Source organism: Callospermophilus lateralis, chromosome 9 (assembly GCF_048772815.1).
Source record: "Callospermophilus lateralis isolate mCalLat2 chromosome 9, mCalLat2.hap1, whole genome shotgun sequence".
NCBI classification, from domain to species: Eukaryota; Metazoa; Chordata; class Mammalia; order Rodentia; family Sciuridae; genus Callospermophilus; species Callospermophilus lateralis.
The window spans coordinates 6708076-6733180 of NC_135313.1; the positions used below are offsets into that span (position 1 = coordinate 6708076).

General features: G+C 49.4%; 1 protein-coding gene across 1 annotated transcript in view; it reads left to right on the plus strand.

Moving 5' to 3' along the window:
* Nucleotides 1-8106: 8106 nt before the first annotated feature.
* Nucleotides 8107-25105, plus strand: part of Ngef (neuronal guanine nucleotide exchange factor) — a 63100-nt gene continuing 46101 nt past the window's right edge. The window contains exons 1-2 of the mRNA XM_076865628.2: nucleotides 8107-8374; nucleotides 11351-11465. Of these exons, the coding sequence (XP_076721743.1) occupies nucleotides 8107-8374; nucleotides 11351-11465 (383 nt within the window). The remainder of the gene's footprint in view (nucleotides 8375-11350; nucleotides 11466-25105) is intronic.

Sequence of the window (25105 nt, forward strand, 5' to 3'; positions counted from 1 at the left end):
TCCCGCTGTAACCTGGGTCTTGATTTGGGCCTCCACTGCGAGGTAGCTGCCTTCCTGCTGTCTAATCAAGATGGGATTTTAGTGGGAAGCGGGGAGCTCAAACTACAGTCTCTCCCAAGGTTCAATCTGGTCTTCTGACAATGAGAGGCAAATTCTGAAATTCCCTCACACACGGCAGAAAGGGGAGAGAGAGCCGGTGGGCCAGACATCAGGCACGGGGAAGGGTCTCGCTATCTTGAATGTCCCCCATAGGCATGTGTTGAAGGCTGGTTCCCCAACTGGGTGTTCTTGAGACTCAGTGGAACCTCCAGGATGTAGGGCCTGGTGGGAGGTTTCAGAGCCCCTAGGGCCTGTTCTCAGGGTACCTGGACCTCTTCTTTCTCTTTCTTGCTTCCCAGCAATGAGGTCAGAGGTTTTGCTGAGCCAGGCACTTCCGCCATGATGGGCCGCAGCACCACCTGAAGCCTAAAAGCAACCGGCCCATTCAGTCACAGACTGAGACCTCCAAAACTCTGAGATGAAAGAAATGTTTTATTTTTGTAATTTGCATCTCAGGTGTTTGTTATAGCAACAGAAAGCTATCAGAGCTCTAGTCCTGGCCATTTTAGCTCTGTCACCCTCCAGGAAACAGAGATGCCTGGAGTGGCTGGGGGCTTTCCCAATTCTCCCACCCACTCTTCTACCATGCGGCCAGCGCAATGGTTTCATTAATGAGGTTCTTGGCATAAAAGTTAGCTAGCAGAGATCGAAATAAACACACAGACTCAGTTACCTTTTTCTATGACCAGGTCCGAGACGGCTCCCCTCTCTGGTTCCCTCCTCTAACCGCCCGGCAGGGCAGCAAGGATTACTCAGGGCTAGCAGGAGAGAGAGAGAGCGAGCACGCCAGGGAGTAGCCTTTTATTGGGGAGCAAGAAACTCAGGGGATAATTCCATCCAATGAAGGTTGAAGGGGGGCCGCACTCCAAGGTCAGGGTCAGTGATTGGGCCTCCGGGGTCAGTGGTCAGTTACACCCGGACACGGACAGGTTCTCTCAACAGGAGAGGGCCGGGAAAGCTCCGACACAGCCAGAGCGCCTCAGACCCTAAGCGGGAGTCACCCAGTCACGTGTGAGAATGGCTCCCGACACACTCTCTTTTCTAATTCATTTCCCGATTCCTGGTTGCCGGTTTCTTCATTCAGTCTGCCTCTTACACTGAGCACCCACTGTGTGCAAATATGGAGCCTTACAAAGCATTACTTTCCGAATCTCCTGCTCCATGAGCTTATTTTAAAGTTCTCTCATCCACGCCTTTTCTGGAAAAATAAACATAGAACTTTATTCTTTGAAAAGTAACCATTGTGTGAACTCTCCCCACCCTGCCCTAGGCCGGCCAGGCCTGCAGGCTCCCTCCCCCATCCCTCCTCCATCTCTGCTCACAGCCCCCTTCCCCTTTATGCTCCTCCCTGGCCACTTCTGCCAACAGGGGCATCTAGCTTGTCCCTTCGCCTCTGGCTTTGCCACACTCTGTCAAGGGCTCTCTTTGTGATGAGGGTTATATATAGACGGGTGTCCCATTCCTCTCTGGCATCTCTCTTCCGTCCTGTAAAAGAGAAGTTCTCTCAGCTTCTCTGAGCCACGGTCCAATTCTCAGGCTCGGGATTCCTGTGGCACCATCAGGAGGGGATGCTGTGTGCCCTTGGCCATCATTTCTCTGCACGTGGATTCTGCCCACTTCTAATCCACTTCCTATGTTGCGTGTGGATGTCACAGGTTGCTAGGTGAGTGGTGACAGCCGCAGGGTGTGGGACCAAGGCAGCTGCTGGAGTCGAAGGTCTGAAACTCAGCAGCCGTGTGGACCTGAGGATGTCCAAGTCTCACTGTTCTGGTGGCCTGGCTAGCAGGTGTTGTTTGGATCAGAGACAATGACTGGGCCTGGGCTGGAGCTCAGTGGTGGAGCCCTTGCCTAGCATGTGCGCGGCCTGGGTCCCACCCCAGCACCGCAAAAACAGACAAACATGCTAAGTTGGTGCTCAGTGGGTTGTTACTGCAGTTAGCATTTAACGTCAGGCCACTTTCTGGTTAGCTGCAGCCCTAAGCTGGATCCTGCCCCGGTGGACAATTTTCGATTTCGGTTTCCCAGCCTATGGGCCACCTTTCTCCCATCTTGGCAGTCTCCCTCTAATTCCAGTTCAGTTTCCCAGAGCAGTAGTCCAACAGCCTTACAGGAAAACCGGGTTCATGGTTACTTTCCTCCCTCATTAGCCAAGAGCAAGCCATCAAATCCCGTTCAGAAAGCTTTGCCTCCCCTGGCGCCCTGCCTGGATCTCTGGCTTCCTTCTTCAGGCCTTGCTCAACAGTAGCAGAGAGGCTTCCCGGCCACCACCTGACCCAGCACCCACACCCCACCCCACACCCCACCCACACCCCTGCCGCCACCACCTCAGGTGTTGCTTCTAGATGGGAGGCTCCTGCCTCCGTCCATCCCTAGTCACTAAACCCACCACTGTCTTCACTGACCTTGGTTCTAAAAGGTCCCCACCTACTCACCTCACGGCTGGAGAACCCTCCCTGCTACCTCCTGAAGCCGCCGCTGCTGTCCCCCTAGAGCGGGCAGAGCCAGCTGGGCGTCAGGCCCTTGCTCCAACACCCCACCCACCTTTCTTTTGTCCCCTTTCTGTTTCTCCCCTCCCAACCCTTGCTCCCAATTTCTGAATTCCCACTTTCAATTTCCCAAGGTCCTTCTCTTCCTCTCTTTGGGCATCTTGTCCCCGTCCTGTCCTTTGTGCAAACTCAGAACACCAACACACTCCCTGTGAGCTGGCCGCAGCTTCGGCCTTTCCGCCACCGGCCAGGTGGATCTGCAGACATCCGCTGCCCCAGTGTCTTCTTGCCTGCTCTCCCTCTGCTGTTTGGAATCCTTTGACCTGGCGGGGAAAGAGAGCCTTGTTGACAGCCAGGTGGGCCCTGTCTTACCCGGAGCAGGCCACGTTCTGCTCAGGACCAGGATGCTGTGAAACGACGCAGGTGGCCTGGGATCTGCAGCCTGCCTCTCTCGTAGGGCAACTGGGAGGTGAGGGTGGCCTCCAGGAGTCCCATCCTCAAGGACAGTGAGGGTTCTGCTAGCCCTTCCTGTTATCCTGAGGCCCTCTCCCTGTCCCGCATCTCTCAGGCCACCCTTCCTTGCCACAGGCCCCACCTGGCTAGCTCGCGCCTCACCATCACCACAGAGTCCTGGGTCCCCTCCCTGAGGGTGGGAGAGGCCTCAGTGTCACTTGCTGAACACTTGCCCTAGGGGCTCCTGGCTGGAGCCATCTGGCCTCCCCTGGATAATTCCTTCCTGCTATTGAGCCCAGGCTGGAGCCTGAGAGCCCAGTTCCTGGGACTGACCCCCAGTAGAGCCTTCCACCTCAGTTCCCCCTGGAGCTGCAGCCTCCCTGTGACCTGCTCCTCACTGGAACCTTCTCTGCAAAGGACCCTTCTTCCCCCTGCCCTCTGCCTTGTAGCCATTGTCCCTCCCTGACCCCTGAGAGCTTCCAGAAGGTGAGCCTCCTCTTACTGGGCTGTCCAGTCCCGAGGGGCCTGCTTCACAGCAGGTGTGCAGGCCTCTCCTGCTGACTTGCTGAAGGCCCTCGTTCCTGGGTGGGAGTCTCTCCCACCTCTTTCTTCATTCCTGTGAGAAGAAGCAGAGGGGCCAGCAGGGGCAGCACCTGCTCCAGCTCCCTGTCTCTTCTCCTGGACCTCCTTCCTCCTGCCTCAACCCTGGGATTTCTTTTTGCCTCTGGCTTGGAGAAGATGCTCCCCAGACCCAGCCAGAGCGAAGGGCAGCAGTGAGAGGAGCTAGCCCAGGGGGCTTCTCCTCCTGCTGTGGAGACTGGGGTTCTGCCCCTCTCCACCTTGCTTGAGCACCCTCCAGGGGCTGGCAATATGGGCGTTCCCCAAGAGCTCATCACAAACGCAGCCTCAGCCCCACCCAGCCCTCTTGAGTCAGAATCTCAGTTTCAGCCAGATCGCAGGTGATTTCTGCAGTGAATGTCTGAGAAGCACAGTTCTGGAGCCTCACTTCCGGGCCCAGGTGCCCCCACCCCCACCCCAAGGGCTGGCTTCAGTTGCCACAGAGGGGCCTGTTCCCTTCCACCATCTTCCCCCAAGGGCCCTGACCTCCAGGCCACTGACTCACACAGAAGGCACTGGCCCTGAGCCCAACGCTCAGCAGCGTTGGCTCATGGGCCTGAGCTCTAAGGGACGGAAGAGATGGCTGCTGCTCCTCTGATTCACCCAGGCCCATCTGCAGCCAGGATATAGAAGAGATTCTTTGGATCACATTCTGCAGCGAATGAGTCAGGCAGAAGGGGTGTGACCCCTGCCTACCAGTACCAGCGGTGTGATCCTGGGCATGCAGCTAAAGCTCTTGGGCTGCAGCTTCCTGTCTGTGAAGTGAAGCTAAGCATGGTATTGACCTCATCGTGGGGCTCACCTAAGGTCATCCATCCATCCAGTCTTTGTTGTAAACAGCAGAGGTTTACAGAGTGCTATTTTGTGCCCAGCACCAGTGAACCAAATGGACCAGGGAGCAGGGAGGCACTAAAACCCATGTGCGCTCACATGTGGGCCTGTGGCCCCTGAGGGTCTGCTAAGTGGATGATGGATGGATGGGTGTTCTGCAAGTGTGACCAGGCCCCTTGGTCGCTTCCAGACAGAAGGCTGCCCCCATGCACCTTCACCCTGAAGTCAGTTCTGGGTCAAAAAGACACAGCTACTCAGGAGGTCAATGGAAACATTAGAAGACTGTTTTGGTGTGAGGGGCCACTGGGTTTAATGGACAAAGAAGAACCATTTACCAATCTTTGTAAAAAGATTCCAGGGCCCAGTGCAGTGGCGCACACCTGTGATCCCAGCGGCTCCGGAGGCTGAGGCAGAAGGATCACGAGTTCAAAGCCAGTCTTAGCAATTTAGCGAGGCCTTAAGCAGTAAGACCTTGTCTCTAAAATAAAATATTAAAAAAAGCTGGGGATGTGGCTCAGTGGTTGAGTGCCCCTGGGTTCAATCCCTGGTTAAAAAAAAAAAAAATCCAGACTTGGAGCACATTGGCCTGAAATAACCAATAATTGAGGCAGGATTAGAGTCATTTTTCAGGTAGTTTTACAAGTTCTGTGTGTGTGTGTGTGTGTGTGTGTGTGTGTGTGTAAAGATCTTAAGGATGGAAAGCTTTGGGGGTACATTTTCTCAGAGTCAGAGCCTTCTTATTTAAAGAAAGTGGTTGGGACAGCTTAAGATCAGTCCCCTGGCTCTTGTCATACCACTAGCCTCCTCTAGATCATTGCACTTGAGAGTCAGAGGAGCTGCCAAGACCCTACCTGCTGCGTCCTGGACAGGAAACCAAGACCTGACTTGCCCAATGCTACAGGTGACTCCAGGCAGCTGGAGGCAGAGATTGGAGCCCTGGTCTCCTGACCTCCAGCTCAGGGCCCTGAAGCAATCCACACACCCAGGGTCCTGCAGAGGACGCCAATAATGGGCTGAGGAGAAAATGCAGCCCACCCCGCTGAAAAGGCCCGTGCTGCCTTGCTCCACCTCCATCCGTGACGGTCAGGAGAGGGCAATCAGTAGGGAGCCTACACAGGTCAGTGGTCCCCAGGAGCTGGGCTGCAGGGCAGTCAACTACTGCAGCCCACCCCAGAAGAGATCCTCGGGGTGGGGACTACTCTGTACCCTGATGGGTTTGGAGCCCATGAGCTCCACTCTCTGGTTAAAACTCATGGAGCCGTACACACTCTACACAGGGCTTGTTCTACTCTGCATAAACCATACCTCAACTTTTAAAAATGCAGCCTAAAATGATAACGGTGACAATCATAACAATAACAATAACCTTGGGTGCCCAAACAGTCCACATTAGGGCCACAACACCCAGGCCTTCAGGACCTGGGAGGCTGTCCATCTGCTCCAGTTCGAGGTCTCTGACTACGGATGCCCCTCCCCAGTGGTTCCTTGGCCCAGCATCCTGGACCAGCCTGCTGCAACCCAGACAGGCTCATTGCACCTCCCCACTACCACTGCCATCACTGCCTGGTCACCTGGTCACCGCCAGCCAGATTCCTTGCCCACTCTACCCAAAAACCACATGAATCATGATGCTGACTTCCCAGATTCCTCACCCCTACCCAATCCTGGTCCAGGTGCTCATCTGCCACACCTATGTGACATCTGCCCTTGGAAGGGTCACTGCACCCTAGATCAGCCTATCCAGGGCTTCCTGGGACCACACTGCATGCTCAGTCAGAGTCTTCATGGGCCTCCTGCCACCAACAGGATTCAGAGACCTCCACAGACTGGCCCAACACACAAGAGTTCCTACATTATCCAAGGACCCCTGCCATCTTACTGCCCCAGACCCAGCTCCAAGCCGATGGTAGCTAAGAGCTGGACCAAGACAAGAGGCAGGAGGTGTAAGGGAAAGGAGAGGAGGAGACGTCAGGGGTAGGTGTGTGTCCCTGAATCCTGAAGCCTCAGAGCTCCATCTGATTACCTCCAGTGACAGGGAACTCAGCCCCGCAGCAGCCCCTACAGCTGGCCTTATATTGTCTTTGCTTGTGGTATTCACTCCAGCTCTCCCTCCCGCAGGACCCTGGAGGTGACAATGGTGATCTCTTTCCTCACGACCTCTCAGCCAGGCCCCATCAGAGCGAGGCCAAGTGTCTCCCACTCATCTGGCCAGGATAGAAGCCTCTTACTCTGTCTCTTTCGTGTGGCTCAAAAACAGTTCAGTTTTGTACATCCTCTGTTGACTCAAGTTGAACTGGTTGTGAATGAAACTTCCCCATGGTTTGGGGGTTCCTTGTCATGTTTGTAATCAGCATCATCCTCTGGGCACTTCTGGGAGCCATGTGGTATTCATTGTCCAACCAACTGAGATCTCTCAGCCACCAACTACACAACCCTCTCTGTCACCTGAGATAGCAGCATGACTCTCTGGCTGGACAGGACCTACTGATCCCAGAGTGCATGTCTCGGCTTTCATGGAAAGAGAAGCTGGGGCAGAATGGCACTCCCAGGCCCACAAGCCCAGGCAGTGCCCCTGTGCCAGGCCATGCTGCTCTGAAGTGGCTCCCTTCCCGGCACACTGTACCTCCCAGTGCCTCAACGCTCACCTCTGCTTGGCTGATTATGTGTGGGCAGGTCATTAACAGAGTACGGCCGGGGCTACAGGAATGTGGGAAGCACATGCTATCCCCAGGTGAGCCTTCTGCACCTGCATCACAGGTAGTTGGTTCTGGAAACCAGAGCGGGCTTGAATCCCACTGAGTCCTCAAACCTCCCTACCCAGAGAGCCCTGATCCCCACCCAAAACAAACAAAGACATCCTGAGCCTTGGGTGGGACCCTGAAGCTCCTAATTGACCCGCTGCCCTGATCAGGGTGCAAGATGACACTGGGCTGGGCTGGAAAAAGGGGTTGGGTGGGAAGGAGATGGTCACCCCAGAAGGAGGTAGACATTGTGTAACTCAGCCATGGGGCAGCCACGGGGTGGGGACCCTCAGTGCCCCCCAGCTGTCATACATGGTTCTATCATGGACTTGGCTACCAGCTGATCACAAGAGGTTTGTCCTCCTGGGCTCATCTCTAAAGGCTCTGTCCTGACCCCTGACCCTGGCCGTCGCCTCTCTCCCATCTTGCCATGGCTCTCTGTGTTTGCGTGTGCAAGTCTCTTCGTGATGCTATCCTGAAGTTCTCTCCCATTTTTTTGCTGCTCTTTTTCTCTAGAATTATTCAGGAAATGTTTACTTGAAAGTTAGTTATACAAACCACTTAAAGCATTTTCTCCAAAGTGCATCCTACAAATAGTATAAACAAGCCTCAATTATAAAATGATACATGAATGTATCCAAATTACAGTGGTTAAGCTGTAATTTTCATTGACAAAGACATGGTTGGCAGGATGTGCAGATTATTCCAAATTTCATCAAATCAGATGGGAGTGTAATTCCATCCTCTGAATGGAATATTTAGCCCAATGACTAACTGAAAATTGTTCTCTTTCTATTCTAAAGCCCTCAAAACCTGCAAAGTCTAGGGAGGTTGGTGACCTCCAGTCGTTCTGCTGAGAAGCCATTAGCTCTATTACCATGGAGACCGAGGAAATAGAAGATCTGGAAAAACCCTGGAGGAAATCAGTGAGTAATTCATGGAAGATTGACAAGGAATCAGCCAAGGTGAGACCTGAGCTGCTTCCAGAAAAAGAGGAAATGCCCTGTACCGAGCAGGAGAGCCAGGACACAGAACCCCGCCGCCCCATTCCCCTGCAGAGAAACTCTATCTTCAACCGCACCATGAGACGAAGAAGCCAAACCAAGGCCAGAGGCACCCCTGAGCGGAACTCCAGCCACCTGGCAGGTCAGTGTCCGGGTCAGAGGTCGCAGCTGCGCCTTCACATCCCGGGAGAGTGATCAGCGTGGAAGATTCTCATGAAATGAAAAGAGAATAAAAGGCACTGAGAATCACCAGGGGCAGGTCTAATAAGGTGGACCATTTTGAAGCCATTATCTACACAATGTGAATTCCCCCATATAAAGGTGTGTGCTGGTCATGAGAGTCTTGACCCCAATGATACAGTGAGGCTGACTTTTACTTAAAAGACTCAACAAACTCTCCTAGCTGCACGTCCCTTCCAGGAGGGGACTCTGAGCCCACTGGGGAATTTCCTCAGTGGGGTCACATTCTATCCTGTCTTCTCCCTGTCACTGTGAGGATCAGAGTTTCCTCCGTCCTGAAAACGGATGAGATTCAACCTTTGGGCTATCTTAGCACCAGGACCCCTTAGTCTCTTAAACCAGTTCCTGGCTCATTTTGTCTGCCCAAAACCTATTTGTTGAGCAGAATAAAGCCCAGAAGCCTTTACCCATGGGTGTGTGAGAGCTGCAGACCCCTTCCCTTGTGACCTGCCACCAGGGCTGAGTGGGCAGGGCGGGATTGCACATGCGGATGGTCTCCTGGCCCCTGAGGCATGGTGGATGCTGCCAGATGGTGCATTGGAGGTAGAAACCCTGCTCAGGTCCAGGGACCCCATAACCTCATCCATAAAAGCTATTCGTCAGTGAACATCAGGGAGCTTTTGCCTTGAGTTAAACTACTCCCAGACAGAGACGTAAGCAAACAACGTCTGCGATTTCTCTCATTCTGGGGTTGGTCAGGCCCTCTGCTGTCAGCCAGGGGCTCATTTGGGGCTGGAAGGCTGGAAGGATCCTCAGCTCTCTGTGGTTAGCAAATGGCTCAAGGAGGGCCTCAGCTCCACCCTGGCGTCTCTTCCTCCAGCCCTTCCTCCAGCTCAGGGGCTCCGGCTTCTTCACCCGGCAGAGGATCCTCAGAGGCCACGGAAGCTGCAGGGCTCCTTGCGCTTTCATCAGAGCATCGTGGTCACTGACAGTATGTTCTGTTTGTTAAAGCAGCTCCCAGGGCCAGCCCAGGTAAAGAGGGATGGGGTAGATGGCCCTAACGCTCGATGACAGTAGAACTTGTGTTTACTGGAACCTCCCAGAAACATTCACAAGATCCTGTGTCCAGGACTAAGTGAAGTGAGAGCTAGACAACTAGGGAAGTACTCTAGTCACGGAGGCTGGCGATGGGGACTGAACACACCCTCTCCACACCCTCTCAACTTTGTGTGCTTGAAAATTTATATAAATGAAAGTTTAAAACATACTTCACACACAGAGAAAGTTGGAGTCTCTGCCTTCAGGACCTCATGATATAATGATGTCACTTTCCTGCCAGCCACATGCCAAGGTGGAAAAGGTGAAGAATGAGACTTTTCTGGTGGGGTCTGGAAAGGTTTCCCCAAGAGGAGGGTGTTTTGGAGAGTCTTGAGGGATGAGTAAGGACCTGGCCAGACGGCAGTGGAGGCTAACTGGGTCAAGCACTTGTAGGTTCCCAGGGCTGTGTAGACAGACATTCTAAGGGCAAGCTCACCACGCCCACTCTACAGATTAAAACAGCAACAGCCCCAAATCACAGCTAGTGAGTGGTTCAGCTCACAATGCAGTTCAGATGCTTCGAGTCCCCAGACCTGTGCAGACAGAGGAGCAGGCTAGAAGGACACTGTCCAGCAGAAATCCAATGCAAGCCACATGGCTTGCTTGAATTTTTCCAGTGGCTACATTAAAAGATTGTGAAGAAGCAGGCAAAATTAATTTTAACAATGCATTTAATTTAACCTAATATATTCCAAGTATTATCATCATATTGTAGAGTTAACTAATGAGATACTTTACACCCATTTTTTTTTTACATTGTCTTTGAAATCTGTTGGGTATTTTATATCCCAGTCCTCTCAATTTATATGCCAACTTTTCATTGGAAATACCTGATCTGGATTTAGATTTCATAAAATGTACAGTCGGAAGAGTAGATTTATAAATGGTTCCAAATATCCTTAGAAGTTTCCTAATCGCTAAATCAAGTATCAGTTTTTACATTTTGATTTGAACTAAGTTGAAGAAAATGGAGCGTGCGCTGCTTCAGCCACACCAGCCGTGTTTCAAGCATGCAATCACCACTGGTGGCTAGAGGCTATCCTCTGGGGCATAGTGGGCATGCAGCCCAGCGAGCTGTGTCTGAGACGATGGTGGAGACAGGGTCACTGGTGAAGAGCCTTAGATTTGAGGACTCTTCAAGACCATCCAGGAATGCTGACCATGACAGGGGATACCTCACCTCCTGTCACCTCCACAGGTACCACTGATGCCCAGCCCAGAGGTACAAGATGCATGGCTTTTATGGTCAAAATGAATTCCTCATTTCTCTGCCCTAGAGTTAACCCCACAAGATGACCCAGCATTGCCTGACTCCAAATCCAAGGAGAAAACATCCTTTTCCATCTCTCTGATGAGAAAGGACACAGGAAGAGGAACTATTAGGAGCAGACAAAATGAGCCGAGGCTGCTCTGGTCCACTACGTAACCAGAAGGCTCGTGCTCTGGGTCCACAGTGTGGGACTCTGTGGAGAGGGTCTGGGAGATGCAGGACACGCCCCTGCTAAATGGGTGCCCTTCAGAAACATGCTCCAGCCTGGCCTAATGGGCCCAGCTGGACCTACTATTAATGTTGAAAGGCACCAGACATCATACAATCAGTTGAGAAAAGATGACAAGTTGTAGAGGATTTTTGTTCAGTGGAAATGGAAGTCCCAGGGGTTCTGGATGTTTTTGTCCTCGAAGACACTTCCACGTTTCCTTCAGGGGGGAGAGGAGAAACCACCCTCCTCGCTGCCCTTCCCTCCCCTCCAGGGCGAGTCACTGCTGCCCTCGTCCTAGAATTGCCTGAAAAGGGGGAGATGAATATTTTCTAACTTGCTCTATTTCTTAAATTCCACAGATTCACAGGAAAATGGGAAATCTATAAATGAGCCTCTGACCTTGAATCTTCCCCAGAGCAGAAAGCCTCTCTGGAGAACACCAATGCAGACGGGGCCAGGAGTCCAGAAAGCAAGGTAAGAGCTGGCAGGACCTGCTCATGCAAAGATGTGTCAGGCATCAGTGTGCGGAGCCTGGCGGGGTGGGAGGGGTCGTGTTTTAACAGCACGATTGCTTATGTTAAACACACACACACACACACACACACACACACACACACCTCCACTATTTCCTTATTTAAAAATAAAAAGGACCAGGAGCAATGCTGCCCACCTATAATCCCAGCTCCTCGGGAAGCTGAGGAAGGAGGTTCAAAAGTTCAAGGCCAGCCTGTGCGACTTAGCAAGACCCTCTCCCAAAATACAAAATAAAAAGGGTTGGGAGTGTAGCTCACTGGTAGAGCACCCCCACTGGGTCCAACCTTGAGTACAAGGAAAAAAAAATTTTGCTTTGCATGTCTGAGGACCTTGGTTCAATCCCCAGTATGGGAAAATACACACACACACACACACACACACACACACACACGACTTTTTTTCTCTTCCATCACAAAATTGAGAAATTTTAGATATTATGCATATTGAGAAATGGAAGAAAAAAAATGGCCAGAAAGATAAAGGAAGGGGAGGGACCAGGGTCCTGTACCTCCTTCCAAGGCACACCCCCATAAGACCAGGAGACTTCCACTAGACCCCTTTCCTTGAATGTTCCACCGTCTCCCAAAGGTGCCACTGGCTGGGGACCACGCCTTTAATACATGGGCCTTTGGGGGACACCTCCCCAAACCATGGCAGTCTCTCTGCTTGATTTGTGCTTATAAATGGAGGTTTCATGATCTAAATTTAACAGACCAAAAAATACCATCAGCACCACCAGCAAAACCCCACCTGGCACAACACCAGTGAGCGTGAAGGGTGCCAGAGCCCTTATCTCAAGCAGAGCCCCAACGTTTTACCTCCCTGTCTTGTTGTAATTGTCTCTATAGTTAGTGTCTTCATAAATCCCATTTTAACTACTCATCAAAGTCATTTTATGTTACACTAAATGTGTAGATCTTGAGTCTACAGCTTGCATGGATACTCCTTGTTGAAAATAAAACACACATATACACCCCTTGATCATCAACCAGACCAAGTACAGCACATGCCCATTACCCCAGGAGGCCCTGCAGGCTCTCAGATGTGATCATCTTCTGCCTTCCAACACCATGATGTTAGTTTCATTGGTTCTTAAACTTCACGCAAATGGGATCACACAGTGTATACCAGTGGTGCCCAATTTATTTTGCTCAACATAATATTTTTTAGATCCATGTGGATGAGATTTTCTCATTTATTGCTAAGAAGTAAAACCACGATTTATTTATCCACCCATCCTTTTTTTGTTTTTGTTTTGTTTTTGGTGCTGGGAACTGAACTCAGGGGTGCTTGACCACTGAGCCACATCCCCAACCCTTTTTATGTTTTGAGACAGGGTCTCACTAAGTTACCTAGGGCCTCACTAAGTTGCTAAGGCTGGCTTTTAACTCGTAATCCTCCTGCTTCAGCCTCCCAAATTGCTGTAACATCCCTAGAAGAGTCTTTTTGTGGACATACACCTTCATTTTTCTGGAATACATATCCAGGAGTCCAATTGCTGGGTCTTAGGGTAGGTGTATACTTAACTTTATGAGAAATAGCCAAATAATTTCCAAATGTGCTACATGCTTGTACTCTGTTACCCGCTCACCAGCAAGGAATCAAAGATCCAGTTACTCTGTATCCTCTGCCACACTTGGAATCGCCAGTCTTTGTAATTGTACCTTTCTAGCACATTGTGGTTTCTCCCTGTTGTTCCAGTGTGCGTTTCCCTGGTGACCACCATGTTGAGCACCTCTTCATTGGCCTTCCATGGGTCTTCTTTTGTGTAGTGCCTGTTTATTTGCTGATTATTCATTTCTTATCTTTAATTTATAGTTTTTTATTTATCAAATAAAAGTCCTTGGTCAGATAGTCCAAATATATTTCCTACCAGTCTATAGCTTCTTTTGTAATGAGCAAAAAACTTTGATTTTGAGAAAGACTAACTTTGCAATCCTTTTTGTTGTTTATCATTTTCTATGTTACCTAGGAAATATTTGACCACATCAAAGACACGAAGCTATTCTGTGTTTTCGCACAGGAATTTATGTGTTCAGCTCTCGCGTTCATGTCCCTGTGGTCCATGGGGAGGTCTTGTGGCTCCAGAACCACCTAGTAAAAGGGTCTCTGTCCCCCTCAATGAATCACACTGATGCCTTTTTAAAAAGTTCCCTGTAGATATGTGGGTCTATTTCTGGACTTGAATTCTGTTTCATTGATCTAATTATCTATCCTTATGCAAATACCAGAGTGTCTTAAATTCTGAAGCTTTTTTGCAAAGTCTTGAAGTCTGGTAGTGTAAGTCCTCCTACTTTGTTCTTTTTAAAGATAGTTTTGACTATTTTAAGTCTTTCATATTTCCATATACATTTTAGAATTGGTGTGTCAATTCTACCCCCCCCAAAAAATATCTGCTAAAATTTCAGTTGAAATTGCATTGTTCTCATAGATAAATTTGGGGATCCTTTACACTTAAATACTGGCATTTAAAATCATTTAATCTACAAACACATCTTAGCTTTCCATTTATTTGCTTATTTTAAAAATTAATCCAGCAATGATTCATAGCTTAAAAGCTTTATGTATATTCTAATTAAATTTGTTCCCAGGTAGTTTATGCTTTTTGATCCTATTTTAAAAGCCAGTGTTTGTGATTTCATTTGTAAATTGCTTTTGAGCAAAATACATCTGTAGTATGTAAAAATACAATCAATTTTTCCACATTCACCTGGTAACCTGTGGTCATGATGAACTTGGTAATTACTTCTCCTGGTACATCCCTTTGGATTTTCTGTGCACACAGTCATGCCATCTGGGAATACAATTTCACCCTTTTTTCCAGTCTTCATACCTTCTATTTGTTTTTCCTGCCATATTGCTCAAATAAGGACTTCCATTACAATGCTGAATAGAAGTGGTGACAGCAGATATCCTGGTCTTACTCCCTGGTCAAGGTCACTTTGGTTGGGAACATCTGAAGCCTACTCATCTTTTTCAAGTGAAAGAGGTAATTGTAGGAGTGCTGAAGTCTCAGAGAGTCCAAGTACAAGAGAAAGCCCCTCTTCACAGGAATGGAAAAGGCGTTGAAACCAGGGCCACGTTACCCTGTTCTCCAGGGTCACAGGCCCACGGCTCCTTGCTTCTCCGTGTCCTGTTCTGTTCTCCTACATCTTTCTCAGACCATCTTCTCCTTCCTGTCAGCCTGCGCATGACCTAAATGGCAGCCTTTGCCAGTAGGACCCTTCAACTTGTCTCCCCAAAGTCTGGGAGCTTCTTTTCAGTTGTCTTAGAGAAAAAGAATTTCTAAGCAACAGAGTTGGTTGGCCATCCTTGAGTCAGAGGTATATCTCTAGAACAATTAGCTGAAAGGACCAGGGCAGGATTAAAGGGCCAGTCCCCCTTCATCAGAGGGAGCTGTGGGAGAATCGAGAAGACAGGGCATTATGTAGAGTCTGGTCTCACACGTGATAATGCCAAGGGTACCTGGGCGAGGGGAGAAGCAGCAGCAGAGATAATGAGTGGGGTGTGGGACTGTAGAGAAGGATTGGGGTCTTCGAGACCAAGGTGGGTGTAGAAACCTGTCCCCTAGAGGGTTAGGAGTTTGGGTGGTGCTGACATAAGGCGGGTAGTCAGTGCCTCTTTTCAGAGGTTCTGAAATTGTCCACAGCTCACCCAGGGGCATTCTGCAAGTCCTCTTCCACACACCATCAAGCAGTGAAAGTCACGGTGCCACAGGACAGGGTGGCAGGAGAGAGGCACAGTGGCGGTAGAAAGATGCTCGATACAGAGGATTATAGGGGAAGAGAAGTGCTGGGGGAGATGGGGACTGACATTTGTTGAGCCCTGTTATACGCACTCTCATTATTCACAGTTCACAGAACAGAAAATTCGGTGCCTGGCCAGAGGTTGTACGGCTAATGAGACAGCTAGACCATGAACACAGAGACTCCTGCCTCCACTCCCCGGGGTCTCCCATGCCCAGGCTGCCAATGGGGACATGGCCAGGTGATCTTGGCTGTGAGAAGGAGGCTGTCCCTGTTAACCTGGCTGCAGAGGGCAAAGGCCAGAGGCATAGGTTTCCCTCACCCCCACCCCAGTGCTGGCCTGGTTCCCCAGAGACCCTCAGCCAAGTCAAGATGTCATAAGTTGGATCTTTATTTACGTAAGTGCAATGTCATGAATCAGGGTTCTAACCCCCAAAATCATCGCATGCCATGAAGACACCAAATTTATTTGAATATATATAATGCTCACTATTTATGTATTTATATATATTACATACATAGTAAAATAGCATGTGCTTTCATAACCTGATATTTAGTAAATACAACTAAGTTGCATCAGAAAAACTTCATGTGGGCAATTTTCCTGCATCAGCTGAGTGAGCATCAGCCTTCCTTTCCCCCGGCAGCACCCGGGGGAGCTGCGGAGCTGTCCATCACTCCGAGGATCCTCAGCACTGAACGTCAGTGTCGCACCAGGGCTGTACTCTGTGGGGCAGCCGGGGCAGCCCTAGGTTGCCACAGCTCTAAATGGTTGAGCCATACTCCCTGGTTATCAAATACTGTGACTACTGTCCCTGAATCCATCTCAAAAAAATGCCATGAGCTCCTTTAATGTCGCTAAGACTCATGCATGGTACCGTGAGTCTTTGCTGATGTTGGGAAGGGACCAGTGTCCATGCTGGCCATGGCATGTGTTTCAGGAAACCATGGAAGTGGCCTATGCAGTTACCCTGGGGCAGCTGGCCATAGGTTCGTCAGCGTTTGTTTGGGTTGTTAATTCTGAGAGTCCTGCTGTGAGAATCTGTAAATATCGCAGACCAATACTGAAGTAGTTTTGAGGGCTGCTGTTTCAGGGGTTAGTTCATTTACAAGCTTTCAGGGCAAGAGAGGAGCTGAGGAACTGCAGCCTGACACTGGCCAGTCTGTAGCTCTAGCTGTCAGTTTACAGGAGAGAGAGCAATGGATCAAGACTCCACACAACGCGATCCAAATGGGGGGGTGCGCCCCAATTTCTCATCAAACTGCAAAGAAAAAAATAAATAAGAGTGGGAGGAAGCCGTTAGAAGACACTAAAGAAAGATGGAGTCATTACAGGGTGGAAACCTTACTTGAACCCTTTTACAAATAAACGACCTGCGACCTGCGGGGGTGGGGGGAAGATTAAAAGACAATCGGGGAAGTTTGAACTCAGACTAGACATTTGGTGATGTTAGGAAATTGTTCATTTCCTTGGGCATCCTGGTGGTGTCATAGTGGGGTTTTAGCTACGTGTAACTCTTCCTGTCTCTTAGAGATACATCTTGAATGTTTTGGATGAAATGATATGATGTCTGGCATTTGCTCCAAAATAATCCAAGCCAGGGAAGGAGTGGGTGGAAGTGGAAGTGAAGGCCAGGAGTTGAGAAGTGTTGGAGCTGGGTGGTGAGTCTTTGGGGGAAATCATTATACTTTTCTGTCTACATGGGTATATGTTTTTAAAATTTTCCACAATAAAAAGTTTAATTGTTATTGAGTTTATTTTTAAAAGATTAATTATTTTACTTTATTTTTGAGGTGCTGGGAATTGAGGCTGAGCCTTGCACAAGTGCTCTACCACTGAGCTCCACTCCTGCCTACTAAAGCTTATATATATATGATATATTTTATATATATATCAGGGACTTAAGTAAAGTGGCAAAATCATCAGCTCTTACTGTTGACCATGGCAGCCCCAGGGGCATTGATTCCTGGCTCCTCAAGGGCAGGCCCACACCAGGTTTTGCTCCCTCCTGGGCACCTGGCACGTGTCTGAGACACACTAGAGGAGCTCCGCCCTTGCAAATGATTGACACATGCACACATGCAGACTCCTGAGCAGATTGTGACCTTTGATCTCTTGAAGACACAGCTATGCCGACTGGTCCAGAAATGACCCAGGACTGTGGGGAACAAGGCTCTTACAAAGCCAGGTCACAGTGTCACCAAGACAGGTGCCTGCTCCTGCAGGAATGTAGCTCCCCTGACTCAGGGCTCACCTGCCTTGCTGCCTGTTAGAGAAAAACTTTCCTTTTACCTGCTCTGTGCAGTTAGGAGACCCAGCGAAGGCACTAAGGGAGCCACAGGAAGTGACTTTCTCCTGGCATGCCTCCACCCAGGTGCTACCTGAGGTCCCCACACAGGTCCCACCACCACCGAGCTTGTGGACCGTAAGCAAAGGCGCTGGCCGGTTGGAAGAAATCTCAGGCCCCTTGGACACAGTGACTGAAGGGAGGCTGGGATCTTCCATCTCTGAATTTGTTCCTATTTTTACCCTGTCTCAGAACAAATATAACTGTGACTTATGTTTCACAGTTTATGCAGCTAATTTCATATACTTTTGACAGCTGCATCTTATTTTCAGCAGTTCTGAGCTTTTTTCCCTTCTGGAAACTGAAGGGGTGCCTTCCCCACCTCCCCACAAGGCCTCATGGATGTGGGATGCAGGGCGGGGGCCCTCTCAGGAGTGACCCTTGAGTGACACCTGCCCTCACCCAGGCCCTGCCCTGCTGGCCACAGGCCCAAGCCCACAGGGGACCAGAGAGAGGCTCAGGAAGCTTGTGAGGCATGGGACGGAAGGGGTCCAGGGCCCAGCCTCGTGGACGTGCTCATTCCTTGTCATTTACAGTAATAATAGTGACAACAGTAGTGACAATGACGGCGCAGGGGTCGGTGCCAGGCTAGGCCGGCAGATTTGTCCACTGGCGGTAACATCTTTAGTGCTCTGGGCCACGGGCCTCTTCCCTCTCGCCACGTCGCGGGTCCAGGATTCCTTTGCCCTCTCCTGGTTCCTCGCGCCCACTTCACCTGTCAGTCTTTAATCTTCAGCCTCCTCACTCCACCCTGAAGGCCCTCCTTCATTTTCCCCGTTGTAATCGCCTTTCTATGTCCCCTTTGGGTTTTAGCTTATAGTTACCATTATCGAAGTTCAGACCCTTTCCTTCAATGCCAAATCAAATCCTTCCCCCCTCTTACTTTGCTGTTATCTTATTATTTAAATTCCTAAGTTTGTTTGTTTTTTTTTTTTTCGGAGAGGGTTACTTATTTGATTTCTTATTTCTTTTTAACTACAAGCCTTTATATGCTCTTTTATTTTGCTTACTTGACTGATGATAACTAACTTTTCAGTAACCTAATTTTGGTTCACTTAAACCAATTTAACTATTTTTCTTAAAGTAATATTTTATGTATAATGTTAATTGTACTAAGTTCCTTCTATTAGTCACAGCCTGTATCATGTTGGTCTTATCTTTTTCTAATTTTTTTGAAGTCTTAATCTGAAATTTTCCCCTAACGGGCTGGCTCTGGGGAGGGCATGGGGGATGGAGGTTGTGCACTGTGGGCCTGCTTCTCTCAGCTTTGAAACCTCACCTGCCCTGCCCTGCCCTGCCCTTAGGAGCCTCAGCCAGGTCTTGGGGGCAGATCCTGGTACAGGCAAGAGAACAGTGTGGTTCAGTGGACTGGGCTGAGGTCCTATTCATACAGTGTGTTGGTCTACTTGCTGTGGCTATAACAAAATGCCTAGAGTGGGTAATTTAAAAAGAAAAGGAATTTATCTCTCAAAGTTCTAGAGGCTTGGAAGCCTGGAGGTGTGGCACCACATCTGGTGAAGGCCTTCTTGCTGCATGGTGACATAAAACAGGACATCACGTGAGATGTGGCGACGTAGACCAAGGCTGCCAGCTCAGGCCTCTCTTCCTCTTCTTGTGAAGTCACTAGACCCCACCCTCATGATCTCATGACCTCCTCTAATCCTCATTGACCTCCCCCAGAGGCCCTAGCCCAAGGCCGCTGATGAATGAATGAACAAATGAATGGCCTGCTGCAACCTCCCAGTCCAGGTTACAGAAGAAAGCCCTCACCTTGAGGTTGAGGTTGGGATGCCAGGGCCCAGCTCCTGAGGGTTCCATTGGCACTACTCTGTGCAGTAGGGGTTCCCACAGTGGCCAGTGCACAGCCTGAGCTGCCTGGCACAGCCCTGACCACAGATGAACGTGCTTCTGGGACGGTCTGTGCTTTATCCATCCCGCAAAGGAAGGAGGATAGCCTTGCAGTCGGCTGCTGGAAAGAAGAGCGTTTTGGGGGGCAGATGCTTCACTCCTGTGACTTGAGGCATCTACCTGTTTGTGTGTTCACTCAAATGACAAATATTTACTGAGCACCTCCACTGTTCTGACTGCTGGCTCCTATTGGAAGATTCCTTATTTGGTGACTGAGGGTGACAGCCGCCACTTCCCAGGTAACCTCCCAGGAAGCCCCCAGGCCACAAAGCCAAGTTCCAGGAGCCACAGTTGGGCCTTAGCGGTGCAGCTCTGATGCACACCTGCTTGGAGCATTCCCAGGCCCCAACCGCCTCATCATGCCCCACGGAGGGATCTGCATGTGTCCTGGAGCCTGGGATGATTTCAGGAGGAGATCCTGGCCCCGGGACACATGCCCTGGGAAAGCAATGGGGACACTGAGGACTGTAGTCCCACTTCCTAAGCTTTATGAAGATGCAGATGTTAATGTCAGCAATAATGTATTTCACACCTTTTTTTAAAAGAATGCATGTCAATCATCCTCTGGGTTGATCTAGCAAGTTGGTCGTGTAGGCATAGCTGTTTCAAAGCTATCTGGACAACATCAAGAGGCACTACACTGCCAGGTGCAGTGGCGCATGCCTATAATCCCAGAGGCTCCAGAGGTTGAGGCAGGAGGATCGGGAGTTCAAAGACAGCCTCAGCAAAAGTGAGGCACTAAGCAACTCAGTGAGACCCGTCTCTAAATAAAATACAAAATAGGGCTGGGGATGTGGCTCAGTGGTCGAGTGCCCCTGAGTTCAATCCCCAGTACCAAAAAAAAAAAAAAGAAAAGAAAAAGAAAGAAAGAGGCAGCACACCAATCACTTTTTAAGTATATATTGATCAAAACAATTGATCACATTCCCAAGACTTTCCAGCAGCAATAAGATGGCAGAGTCAGGAAATAGGGACCCCCAAATTTTGTGTGGTGAATAACAGCATTTCCAAGTAGAGAGTGACGTGAGACAAATCGAAGGCAGATTAGAAAGTGTAGCTGTCACTAAGAGAGGAATCCGTATCTCTATCCAAGGGGATGCGTTACTCCTGGAGATCAGCTATGGGAATCCTGGGGCTTATGTTCTCAGGGGATGGGAAGAGCAGAGTTCAAGAAAGTAAAGTGAATGTGGTTGGTCCAAGGTGTTCTTAGGCTGAGCGCGGTGGCGCACATCTGTAATCCCAGCAGTTGGGGAGGCCGAGACAGGAGGATTTTGAGTTCAAAGCCTTAGTGATGCCCTAAGCAACTCAGTGAGATCCTGTCTCTAAATAAAATATAAAAAAGGCTGGGGATGTGGCTTGGTGGGGGAGCACCCCTGGTTTCAATTAAAAAAAAAAATGGAAATTACATTCTACCAGATTGCCACAAGGAGCCAGTGAAGAGCGTATGGACAGTAGGCTGAGGAGTCCTAACACAGACAGGGGCTCAGTAAGTAGTGTCCACTGGAGCTGGACAGCCTGCTCTCCTTCACTCCCTCACTAGAACATGGTTCTGAGGTCCCGTCCTGGGAGTTCATGCATACATTTCCCAATCTCAGTGGCTGCAGTCTGGCTTTATTTCTGAAGATCCGCCTTAACCACCAGGCAGAGTGCTGGCTCTGCCTGAGGCTCCAACCCCAGAACTCTGCCTCCAACAGAGCCCTGCTAAGGCCACTTGAAGGCCCCACAGCCCATCTGTCCTTTGGAGAATCTGGCTTCACCCTGCACCGCGCCACGCTGTCTGAGGCTGGGTGCTGGGACTTTGCATCTGTGTCTGCCCTCTACTCTAGAGCTCTGGAAGAACGTCTCCACTGAGCTGCACCTTAATATCACACCCTGGCCTGGGTGAAGCCATGCCACAAAACACGGCCACTCCAGATGCCCTGCCACGGTGACTACAGCAGCACCGCTAAGCACGTCATTCTTCATGCAGAACAACCCGTGGGAAATGACTTGTTTCACCCCTAAACAAGGAACTGGGGAATGGAGAGGGAGTGTGCTGGAGGGAAGATGTGGCCCTCAGCACCCTGGTGGTTCCAAGAGCAGCCAGCACGTGCTACCCTGGGAGGGCACGTGAGCCTCCCCACTTCCTCCTCTCTGACATGCCTAATTGGCGCTGTTGGCCCTGAACCTGACATGCCAATCATGCAGCTCTAAAACCTCTGAATTAAGATCTTGACTTGCGGAGTAGAAGAATAGCAGCTCTATTTGACCAAGTTTAATTACGATGCCAGGATCCAGGTCTTCTCGGGCTGCAAAGTCATGTGTGTGCCAAGAAGGCGGTGCCGCCTTGAACTGCAGGCAGCTACGAATTGTGTGTGAGCAGAATAAATGAGATGGGGCTCCAGGCTGGCTGTCAAACAGCAGATGAGTCTGTTATGTCTAAAAAGGACCACAGGACGCACTTTTAGGTTGAAGCCTGTCTTCTACAAGCAGCGCAAGGCCCCCTGGAGAGGTCTAAAGGGACAGTGGCTTTGTCAGAAAAGTCTCAATATCTGTCCACTTTGGGATCCACTTGGTGAGTGCCAACATAAAATGGGACAGTGGTAATGGTTGTCTTTGTCACTTTCCTGGCTCACCTCCAAGTTGGCTTCTGATGGCCCCTCAGCCCAGGATTCACACCTTCCTTCAGGTGTAGCATCAACTTGTGTCCGATCACCCACTATGGCAGCTTCTGTATCTTTCCATGTCATGGGGGGAAGAACCAAGGTTTCCAAGCAGATGCATAAGCTTGGAAGAGGGGCCAGCAGCTTGACCACAGTCTCAGGGAGGAGTGAGAACCACAGGCTCCCTGACCCCTAGGAGCTAGGGGACAGAATCAATGTCACTGTAAGCCGCAAAGTCTTGGGGATGCTTATTACACAGCCAACAGCCATAGATAACCAATTCATTGGGAAGAGTCTAGAAACTAGGGATAGAAGGTAATTCCACCTTCACACATCCCATGCTAGGCAGAATGCTGGCGCCAAGTCCCCCTGACTTCTACATTTCCCCTGTCCCCATGACAGGGAGGTGACCTGCCCTCCACTCCCTGCACTCTTCATGGTCTGAGGCAGCGATGGGCTATTGCCACAGTAGCAAATCCCAGCTTCCTGACTGAAACACTGGGGTGCCACTGGGCCTTCTCCTCCCCCACCCTGCTTCCCAGCTCCCTCCCTAGTTCTCCTTCCAGCTCTTCCTTCAAGAATCACTGCACTGACTCTCAAGGGCACCTGACCAGGGTTAAAATTCAGGCTCCCAGAAACAAGAAAAGGGGTGTCTTACCAAAATTTCCCTTGAAGATTTCCAGATTCTTAAAGAAATACTTCTATTCCCAAAGTTAGTGATGATCATTTTTAAACAAAGAAAATAGAAGTTTACAACTTTAAATATGTCATCTTTCCATTCATTTTTCAAAAACTATTTACTAGGCCTCTATGATGTGAAAGACTATAAGACAATTTTTTTAAGAGAATATGAAGATAAGATGATGTGCACCCAAAGAGAACAGTCTTCTGAGAATGTGCCTGTGTCAGATGACCGGCACCTGCTGTCTGCGGCTCTGCCTTTCTGTATGGCAGTCCCGGGGTGCACAGGGCCAGCCATACGGCTGGGGCTGGCCTCTCATGTTAGCAAGAAGCAGTCTGAACTGACAGACCAGGTGAGTCTAATTTTGACGGTGACAGTTTTAGATCAAATTGTCTCTGGCTGGGGTAAGGGACAGACAGTGGTGACAGGACCTCCCAGAAGTGATACGCATTCCCAGCCGCTGTTCAGAACCCAGGAGCCTCCCCTACACCACCCCACTCAGGTGACGCAACGTGTGTGCTCCATCTCCAGTGAGGATTTGCCCCTTGGTTGCCTTTTCTGGAAAACTGGAATTCTGCTGTCATGCCAGCATAAGGCAAGGGTTGGACCAGAAGACCCGAGAGGCTCCCTCTGCCTCCACCTCATCTTGGGGCAGATGGAGAGTTACCAGCACCTTGTTCCAGACTCAGGGGAGACTGGGCTGGTATTCTGGGGAGCCGGCGGCTACTGAAGAGCTGACCATCAGCCTTCATGGATTCTTAGACTCATACATCCCTAGGAAGTGGGCCATGTTCAATGTGTATCTGCACACGTAAAAAACATTCACACAAACAGCACAGCTCCCTGTATTTACAAGTCAGTTGGGAAAACAAACATCCTACAATTGAAACCAGTAAGAAACGTGAATAGATTATTCACAAGTGTATAGAAAAAATCAACTTCACTTGTAAAGAAAAATGCAAAGTAAAAGAAGACATCATTTTTCAGCTATCAAATTGGCACGTTGAAAAGAAATTCTAATACTAAGTACCGGAAAGGTTGCAGGGGAAGACCCGGATGGGTACAGCGGCTTGACCTTCTGTAACCTCATGATGTGGGTCAAGAGCAATCAGAGAGTTGCTGTTCTTCATCAAAAATCTACTCTGAGAAATAGAAACCAGACAATGAGGTTTGTCACTGAGCTCTTCTCCATTTTCCCAAGGCTGAGAAATGCTTACTGAGCACCTACTGTGATCCTGGTTTTTTGTTCTGGTCCTGGGGATTGAGTAGTGTATAAAAGGGAGGAAAGCCATGTCTCTGTGGGGCTCCACGCCAGCAGGTCCCAGCACCCAAATCCTCAGCTTAGCAATGGGACTGGCAAACTTCTTCCTTCCCTCAGCCTCCGTGCCATCCATCCTCAGTACTTTACAGCCCACTGCACTTAAACTTGATTTTTAATACTTCTTTTAAGTCAAATGTGCTACTTCTCTATTTTATTCAACTCCTCTGTAACTCGTGTGTGCAAGTGTGTATATGCATGTGTTTGTATTTTGCTGCGGGGGGCGATGGAACTCATGACCCCGCACATGATGGGCAAGTGCTCTGCCACTGAGCTATGTACCCAGCCTTTCACCAATGTTTTAGAAAAAAAATAAGTATAGAGAGTAATTGAAAGACTAGTGCAATGGACTCTCATATACCCTCAATCTAGATTCAAAAGATTTTATTAATCCTTTGCATATTTGGATTCTCTTTTCTCTTTCTCCTTCCTCCATTTTACCTAAATTGTATAAAAGTAAATCACAGACAAGATAATTCACTCTCAAATACTTAGCATGCAGCTGAGAATAAGAATGTCCCTGGCTGGGCATGGTGGTGCACATCTATAATCCAGCAGCTTCGGAGGCTGAGGCAAGGAGATTGTGAGTTCAAAGCCAGCCTGTAACTGAGAGAGGCCTTAAGCAATTTATTGAGACCCTGTCTCTAAATATAATAAAGGACTGGGGATGTGGCTTAGTGGCTAAGTGCCCCTGGGTTCAATAGCTGGTACAAAAAAAAAAAAAAAAAAGGGACAGACAGTGGTGACAGGATCATTAAAAAAAATAAAAATGTCCCTCAACACAATCACAGTGCCACCTCACACTTAAAATCAACAGTCATCCATGATAGATGCACAAAAGATCTGATACCTACATTCAAAAGCTCCCAATGTTCCTCAAAACGTCTTTAGAGCTGGGCTTTGTAATCAAGGTCCAATCAGGCCTCAGTCACTGCA